General features: G+C 40.7%; 1 protein-coding gene across 1 annotated transcript; it reads left to right on the forward strand.

The window, feature by feature from the left end:
- The first annotated feature begins 238 nt into the window (after nucleotides 1–238).
- On the forward strand, nucleotides 239–7133 carry PLB1 (phospholipase B1). The gene is made up of 5 exons (XM_010192883.1): nucleotides 239–352; nucleotides 1655–1759; nucleotides 2794–2889; nucleotides 6373–6447; nucleotides 6912–7133. Exons 3-5 carry the CDS (start codon nucleotides 2863–2865, stop codon nucleotides 7131–7133), a joined length of 324 nt encoding a protein of 107 aa, XP_010191185.1. The 5' UTR covers nucleotides 239–352; nucleotides 1655–1759; nucleotides 2794–2862.
- The last annotated feature ends 1891 nt before the right edge of the window (nucleotides 7134–9024 follow it).

Raw genomic sequence — 9024 nt, forward strand, 5'->3', positions numbered from 1 at the left:
AGTGGCATACCAAATACTTTTGTGTTTGACTCAAGAGTTGTGGATCCTGCAGCTCTTACCAGCTATGACAGGTGTTCACTTGGAAAACTAAGTCATTATGGATTTTTTTTTTCTGAAGCATTGTTCATTTGTAAGGCAATGAGGTGGCTTTCTTTCGGCATGGGAGCTTTGAGCACCTGTCCTGAGCTTCATGAAGCAGACACACATGGCTGAAAAACCACATAGGCTATTCCAGGTTGGCTTTTAATTCTAGTATTTCTTTAACTGAAGGAATGTTTGCCCATGCTTCTTAAACCCTGAGGAAAATTCTTCTGAACTACAAGAAATTAAGAGACTTAACAGGGATTTTCAGGTAATACCTTGATTCTGTAACTGGTTGTCTTCACTTGTGTCTTTTTATATGTCTTCCCTCACTGCTGTTACTCTTCTGCATATCCTCAGCAAGACAGAATGGGATGACTGGGAAACAATTTGGCTACAGTCTAACTAAAACCCCACACAGCTAACCAGTTAGTAGCAGTGCAAGTCTTTCTACACTGCTTTATAATTTGACCTTGGTTCTAAGCTGGAGGCAGATCGAGACGGATTCTGTTTCCAGTCGCTGTTTCGACAGCTGAAAAGTAGTTACTGGTGGTGGTGGTTGTGTTGATATGTGTTTGTCCATTATGAATCCAATGAAAAGCTCACATGAATGAACATGTCACTGCAAGGGTGACAAATTACCTTGTATCAGCTCTTCTGTGGTAACTCTTAGCAGAGAAAATGAACTAAACCAACCTGATATTTCTTTCCTTTGCCATGGACTGAGAGCGTGCACACAGATAGCTCACCATGGGTCAGCTCACTGTCTAAGAGAGACTTTATCTAGCCTCAGGCCTAAGATTCAATCAAATTTAACAAAGGCTATGAATAGCTATTGGAGCAGAAAGTTTTTTTCCATCGTTCCATCCTTTGAATACAAGAATCACTGCATCAGTTCACATTCTGGCTCTGGCCAGATGTTTGATGAATCTGACAAAAAATCCATCTTGGAAAATACTTGTATAAACCCACCCAGGGGGACATTTTCCTTAACTAAAGAAGTGAGGTTAGGAATGTTTTGAGATATAACCAGGAGCATTAGGATTTATACCCATTATCTGGCAAGTAAGAAGGAGATGTTTTTACTATCTGTATAAATGTCTGTTGCCATGGTTTTCAAAAGCGGCAGGTGAATTTTTAATGTTTAAGTTTTATTTTACTTGAAGTATATCTTTCTGAAAAACCAATTGCATTTCAGTCTCTAGTTGGCCTTCTGAACTCATTCGTAACTTCTAAAAATTTTGGCTTTTTTTTTTTTTTTCAATTATCTGTAAATTTGCATCTTCTTGTGATTCTGCAGCACTGATTTCTGTAAGTAAGGTACGAACTACTTTTTTTAAATTAAGCAGCTTTTCATTTTACATTATCCTAGCTTCCATGCATTTTCTTCACGAACCAAAGTATTTTCTTAGCCATTCTCTGGACTGCTTTATATGAATCATCTGGATTTATGCTAATAATTTATGTCTTCCTACATTGCAAGAAGTGTAATATGCGTGGTTTCGATAGCTGACAAATGTTAGATGAACCTTGTAAATTTTTTTTCTGTTTCCAATCATGCAACTCCATACAGGCTGAAGCCTTACAGCTGATCAACAGCGGTCGGTATGAAGAACGTGAGGACTTCGTGGTTGTCACGCAGCCATTTTTCCGAAACACTTTGTTGCCCCTGGATAGTGTAAGTCCTATTTTTTTTCCCATTATTCAAGGACCAATAACTTGATTTATTTAAATAAAAAGATAAGCAGTAAGATCCATCTCACAAGGACTGTGTTTTCTTCTCTCTGCATAGTCTAGCAGCACAGGGTGGAACCTGCAATAAGAGTGACAGGAAAGACTGTTATGCCTGTGAATAAAAATGACTTTAGGAATCATCTATAGTGTCCATGCATTAAACCTAAGCACCCACTAGCTTCTTCTAAACTGAGTGTTGGTTCCCCTCTTGCTTCCCTTGTTGGGGGCTTGGTTGGCATTCACCGCAATTTTCTTCAGATCTAGGTTATGGAGTATGTTCAGGTTTCCTTCACAGAGACTAGCACTTGCATGCCTGGATCATCCCAGCCTGGAAACAGGAAGCAGCCTTTGAAATCAGACACTGATTCTCCTTCTTTTCTCCAGCCTTAGCATTATGTATGCTATATATTTAGAGATAGAAATATTCAGCATGAATCCTGGTCAAAACCACACAGTTTGCATAATACCATTGTCCTATCATGCCCATTTTGTTCTGGCAGCCTTCAAGTCCAAAGAATGGTTATCATATTGATACTGATGAGGTAAATTTTCCCTAAAACAGACATTTGCCACAACTGGATAAGCTCACAGTTTTTCATGCTGCCTGAAATTCAGCAAATTGTTATGGAAGTTTAACAAGCAAGTATAAGCAACCAGCTTTCTGTCAGTTCTGTGGTGGATTGTGGGTCAATGGCAGAGTCCACATAACAGCTGTGGCTGTTGGTTTAATGACAAATTTAGGTTTGTTGTGAAAATTGCTGTGTGAAGTTGAGCAGGCTGCATTACAAAGAAGGTCTCAGGATGCAGTAACCAGCCCACAGTTAGGAATACCTAACTTTATTTGCAGTACCAAAATATAGGCATATTGCCTTTAGGAAGATACCAAAATTGCGAAGTGAGTCTGCCATACTAGATAAAATATGTCAGAACTCTAAGGTTGAAATGTCCCGAGAAATACGTTTTTTGCTTTTATTACAGAACGGCAAGCCAGATCTGAGTTTCTTTGCTGCAGACTGCTTTCATTTCAGTGTAAGAGGCTATGCTGAGATGGCCATGGCTCTCTGGAATAATATGGTAAGAGGTTACGACCTAGATCCCTATGTGTTTGTAGCAGCAGTCTCTACAAAAGATCATAAGAAAGGTGTGTGAAATGAAACAGTAAGCAAGAAATAAAATTGATATCCTAACAAGAGGGGGTCTGCTCAACTCTGAGACCCTTCTCAGTCTGCATTGCTTAGGAGCACAATCCAAAGCAATGATGTTGCATAAAACAGCATCTTTTGCTGATTCAGAATTAGAAATCCCAAGAGTCTTAATGTAATGACAAGTTCCCTTCTCATTCAGTAAATAACTTGCATTAAAACAAACAAAAAGAATCAGCCTAGTAAAACATTTACTCCTTTAAGTTTCCTGAAGATGTTTGTTGAATAAGCTTGCCTTTCTTCAGTGAATTCTGTTAGTTTTATTAGGAAAACATACATGTGATTTAAATTTTGCTGCCATTAATAGTGTGGACAGGTTGCATCACCCACGCTAGTGTCTGAAGCAATTCTAGTAGTCACTGAAATTAACGGGTGGGCCAAAATCACACCTATGATGCCTCTGTTTGCAGTCACATTCCTTCTGTCTTTTTTGGAGAAATTATAGCTTTTGAATAGTGCTAGAAGAGTGTGTAAGAGGCACATGCTGCACTTGATAACTGCAAGGTCACAGTTGCTTTCAGAACCATCATGTTTCCTATGGTTGAAGGGACTATGGCATTTTCATGCCACAGTGACATTTCCTCCTCTTGTCTCATAAACACCAGTACCCAAATACATTGCAGTAGCAGAAATCCTGTATCCTGCGTTGTACAAGAAACAAACATAAACAGAGGGGAATTTCGTTTCAGTTTAAGTAAAAGCTTAAGCAAGATAAGGAACTTACAGGATACTCCAGAATGAACTTCAGCGCAAGAATGGGGAAATGCAGGGCAGAAATTGGTGCAGTTTCCCAGTGTAGCATATGAGCTGTAGGTCCAGGGTTACAGAAAGCAGTAGATGTACAGTGCATGCACATGCCTAAGAAATTGATTTTTGTATGCACATCAAATCTGCCTGTTCTTTGTCAGGCTACCGTGTGTAGGACTCCAGATGACAGCAGTCTGGTAGGCTTCACTGTGTGGTAGCTCAAACAGGGCTAATGGTGGCCCAGAAACCCCAGGCAAACATGGAAAACATTCACATGGAACATGGCTGAGTGTTTCAAGAAGAAAATGTGATGATACCTGGATATGTAGCAGCCTTAAATTGGGTTTCTGTTGCCACGTGGTGTTCCTATTGGCCATTACTCATTCCTGAATCACCACCAGTCTTTCTGCTATGCCACCAGAGTTTTATTCTGTCCAGACTGTCACTCATTTCCCACGCATGTAAGGATATTGACACAAAGCTTCCTACCAGGGTTCTTACTGATGCAAAGCACAACTATTCCCTTCCATAGAGATCTGTGGGTCTATGCCAACTGAAGATTTTACTGTTTACTATTTAAATCTAGTTCTTGTAACACATCCCTGCTTTTCACTCACAGTCCATGTATGGCGAGGCTGTGCAAGCTTACTGTAAGGCCGTATTGTTTCCCTGTTCCCCGAAAAGCTCAGCAGGCTGCAGGCTCGTGGCCAAATGACACGGATTCTTGTCAGTACACATAAAGGGCCTGACTGTGCCTGTCCACTGCATGGGCATGCAGGGATGGAGATGGCTTAAGGAGCCTCTCCTTCAACATTATGTTATTTTTCGTTTTTGCTTCATGCAAAGCAAAGCATGCTCCTGCTCTCTGAAGTCAGAGGACTCTGTAGTCTTAAGGGTCCCCCACTGGTCCCAAATCCATCTCATTGGTCCCCTGGCCAAGAAGAAGAGCTCACAGACAGTGTGTTTAGCTTGTGTTCTGCCTCCATGTTTGCCATGTGCTCTAGAGGAGCTGTGTGTTTCTTCTAGAAGTTGCCCTGTACGCTCATGGACATGGGGATACTGTTATCATCAAAACTCAGAAGCTAATGCTCCTGAGGAACAGATCACATAGAGATGAAGATCACATGGCTGGCTACAGAATTTTGCATCCTATCATACTTTGTCTGGACTCTGCGCCAGACTCCTCACCAAGAGCCCTGGCACGAGGAGTATTACAATTATCTACAAATAACCAGTTGTACTGCAGACAGAATGCTATGAGATATGAGCCACACATCTTGCAAATAACCACATCAGAGTCTGAGCTGTTCCCTTTAAGATGCAACAAAACTACCAAATTCAGTCTTCACCACATTAGCTGGTGTGCAGGCCGAGTGATTAGGACTTTTATATGAGTCCAGCAGGACCCCACAACAATCAGCAAAACTTGGCATTCTCTTTTGCTTCTCAGTTCTTAGCTTTCTTCCCTTCCCTAGTCACAGTTTGTCGTACTGCATCTACCTCCCTTTTTATTTTTTTTTTATTGTTTTTTTTTTAACTGAACTAGAAAGTATTCCCAGTTTTTTCATGCAGGAATCTTACGAACAGAATTTGTTTTCTCTGTGTTATGTGGGGCTTGTTGTGGTATTATTTCTCTCCAACATACAGATGACACTTTAATCACTTAAGGACAGTAAATACACGTATAGACAACAGCAGAAGCACTAGCACTCCTCTGTGCTGTATTCCCAGAAGTACTGCATGACAACTCTGTGGTTCTCTATGGGCCAGTCCTGAAGTCATTACTTCAAGCATGTCCATGCCCAGTTGTAGACACTTTAACAGTTAACATGACTGAGCAAGCCTCTACTTGTTAGCTTAACTATGGTAACCAATGGCATGTGCGCTCCTAGCCAACCACGAATGCTATGTCATTAGCCTGGATATATTTTGAGTCTGAAATGGACTCGGAATGAGCCTATGGTCAGCTATTGGCACTTAGCTGACAACTGATAGTATAAAAAGCTCAATTTATTTCACTTCTTGCAATCTTGTGAACTCAGCCTCAGCTAAAACTCCCAGGGAGTTTCTTGTCTGAGTGAAGACCGTAAAGGTTGGCACAGTCTAATCCTGTCTCTGCAACTACTTTATTTCTGAAGTCCATCGCTGTGATACCTAAGCATCTTTCAGTGCTCTGCTAAGTAACATGACTAACATCTGTCATGTGGTGGTGTTTTGTGTTTTTTTTCTTTGTGGTTTATACTGTCATTTGAGATGTGTATGTGGGAGAACTGGGTGTATAGTGAACCATAAAACTTTGTTTTAGCAGAATATTTCAAATATGTGGTATTCAGAATTATTTTCTCCTTCACGCAGTGCAAAAGAAGGAGAGGCTTCTCATGTTTCTTGCATTCTGAGGGAGTTTTTCTGCACACGATACATCAGATTCTCAGTATCTTCGGTTCACGAGTGTTAAAATGTTTGGAAACTTTCCTGTGATGCACCTTTTACCACATTTCTTCATTGCTGCAAGCACCAAAACATTGGATAAAAAGTTGTAACCAAAACTTGGAGTCTAAGAAGGAAAAAAAATCATCATTATGTTTACTATTGCTTTTTTCTTCTCCAGCTGGAGCCAGTTGGTGAAAAGCAGAGTTACAACAACTTTACCCATGACAGATCAAAACTCAAGTGTCCAAACCCAGTAAGTAAAGGTCAAGATGTCCATACTCTCCATTAACCACTTTTATTTTTCTCCTTTCTTCTTACTGGTAAAATTATTTAAGAGAGTATGTTTGTGAAGGCTTTAAATAGATAAAATATGTTTTGTTACACACAGGAAAAACTACTTAAAACTTAATGCAAAAAAATCATCCTCACTGCAGTAGAAAGCCTCTCGTTTAAGCCAGTTCTAATGTGTCTGTGTTTTTCTCTTTGGTGTCTGCAGCAAACAAATTTGGCAATGATGACATCACTGTCTCAGGTGGCTCCTTTTTTTGTTCTAGAAAGTTCCAGGCAATAAGAGCTAAGATAGACAGAAGGCAGAAACAGCTGATACATCTGTCTAAAAACTGACAGTTCCTCTCTGGGTAGGGGTGATAGCGTATTGCCTGAATGCTGCCCATTGAGTGGTCTGTGGCCAGTAAAACCTTTGCTCTCTCTTTGTAGGAGAAACCATTTCTTTCCACACTGAGAAACAGTGCCTTCAGAAATGCAGATCTCAACTTGGAGAAAACCGAACCTTCAGTCCCCTACTGGGCTGTGATTGTGGCTGCAGTGGCCGGAGTCCTGGCGGGTTCTTTACTCATCTGGCTCGTGACAGGAAGAAGAGCCAAGAGGCACCAACGTGAGACTGACATGAAAAAGAGCATGAAAACGACCTCTCTGTAAAGCAAGTAAAACAAACATCTGTCTCTGCCAAGGTCGCTCTCTGTTGTGACATGGAGACAAGCAGAATAAAAAAAACAACTGATAGATATAAATGAAACTTCTTGGTTAGCCAGGGATTTTGGGGCCCAATGATCTAGATCTGAAATGTACTGTAGAGTTAGCTTCTGCAGATCAGTCAGCTGGAGAATGAAGTTCAAGGTGTTTAAAGCTTTTTCCTTCTGGAATGCAAGTCTCCATTTTGTGAATATTACTCAGGATGGCAATTGCTTGCATGAAGTGAGAAAACTTTTTTCATGCATCTTGGCACCTTAATTGTGTATCTGCCTTTTTTTTAATAAAACTGTGTATAAAATGTTAGATATAAGTCCATTATTGTGATCTGGTATTCCCTAATATCAAGGTAGGTGAGATAAAAAAAGAAAAGCTGCAATTTTACATGTTAGGTTCCAGCAAGGCCATTGAGTTGAAGGTGCTAAGGTCATTCTGCACAGGAAAGTACAATACCATTGAAACATCTTGAAGCCCTCCAGGGCTAAATAGACTGCCCTAGGCACTGTATGGCAACTGGGTCCAGAATGACTCTTCCTGGGAAGAAGGAATTTCTTCACCAACAAGTAGCAGGGGGTCTAAACTAAAATGAGTGCCTGATTGGCAACCTGGCCTGGCTGAACCCCTCTCATAGGACCTGTGGCATCTTCAGGTCTCCATGGCTGTTCTCCAAGGAAGAATTTACAAAGTTTATTTTCAAAATTCTGATCAGGAGTTCAGAGGAAGTTGTTCCTGGAAATTAGACATTCCTTGTTTTTACTTGCAGGTCAATTCATACTATCTACTAGCACAGAAGATACTTCACAGGTTCCCTATGATCATGTTTTCCAATATCCTTGTTATTTTTCATGTCAAATACTTAAAAATTTGATTTTACTGCACCAAAGTGTAGTTTGCGCTGGTGTGATTTTTTTTTGTGTGAGTTGTACTATGTTTCCACTCCAGAAATGCAAATGAACAGAAAATTAAAATATTTCCGGGAAGAAAGTGTTCTGGGGTTCCTAAATCTACTCATGTACACAGAAGGTATTCACACTCCTCCTTTTTTCATTTTACTCCTGTCATTGTCCTTGCTAACATAAAAAGTGGTGGGTAAAAGACAAGTTGTACAGTCAGGTTCAGGGGCTGTAGCTCCACTCGCCTCTCCTTTGATCTGTGCTCAAAGATTGGGCTATTACTAGTATGACTTTTATTTGACTAAATCTTATCCACAGATGTGTGTCTGGGAGCTCTATGTGCAGCCCCAAGTGGGGATGTGTTTGGAATGCAAACCAGAAGCACCTGCATCTTGTTTCAGTGCAGCACAGGCATCTCTGCTGCTCTTCCTCTCCCTGTCTTCACCATGGATCATTAATGACCTACCTGATATCCCAAATGCTATACTTAGCTCAGAAAATGGAAGCAAATGCAGCCTCAAACCTGCAGTGTAGGAGACAAGATTTACTGTATTTCAGTCCATTCCACAGCACCTTCAAAAGTGAGGAACCTGAGCAAGTATCCTAGTGGATCATGAAGCCTACAATCTCCTCTCATCCCTAAATGTTGTTTTTGTGAGTCCTCTTCCCTCCTGGGAGTTTGGATAGCCACTGCTCATACAGCCCTAAAAAGACAGTTCTCTGCAGAACTTTTCATCAATACTAGGTACTTCAAAGGAAACTCAAAACAGTATTTTGGTGCTGATTTACCTTTCTAAATTATGTGTGCATGCAGGAAGTGCCATGGGGGTCTTGGAGCATGAGTTAGAGGTACAAAATACTGTAGTTTCTCACATCAGGTTTGTCCTGCCTAGAGATGAGAACAAGTGCATCTTGGGTTTTGTTCTGGTGCTCCGTGCTAGAATAAC

Source organism: Mesitornis unicolor, unplaced genomic scaffold, assembly GCF_000695765.1.
Source record: "Mesitornis unicolor isolate BGI_N332 unplaced genomic scaffold, ASM69576v1 scaffold16439, whole genome shotgun sequence".
NCBI classification, from domain to species: domain Eukaryota; kingdom Metazoa; phylum Chordata; class Aves; order Mesitornithiformes; family Mesitornithidae; genus Mesitornis; species Mesitornis unicolor.

Bases quoted from the DNA above. Each gene is read 5' to 3' on its own strand.
- PLB1 (XM_010192883.1), top strand. From the start codon at position 2,863: ATGGCCATGGCTCTCTGGAATAATATG. The intron at 2,890-6,372 runs GTAAGAGGTTAC...TTTCTTCTCCAG, and splicing joins TGGCTCTCTGGAATAATATG to CTGGAGCCAGTTGGTGAAAA. The intron at 6,448-6,911 runs GTAAGTAAAGGT...CTCTCTTTGTAG, and splicing joins AACTCAAGTGTCCAAACCCA to GAGAAACCATTTCTTTCCAC.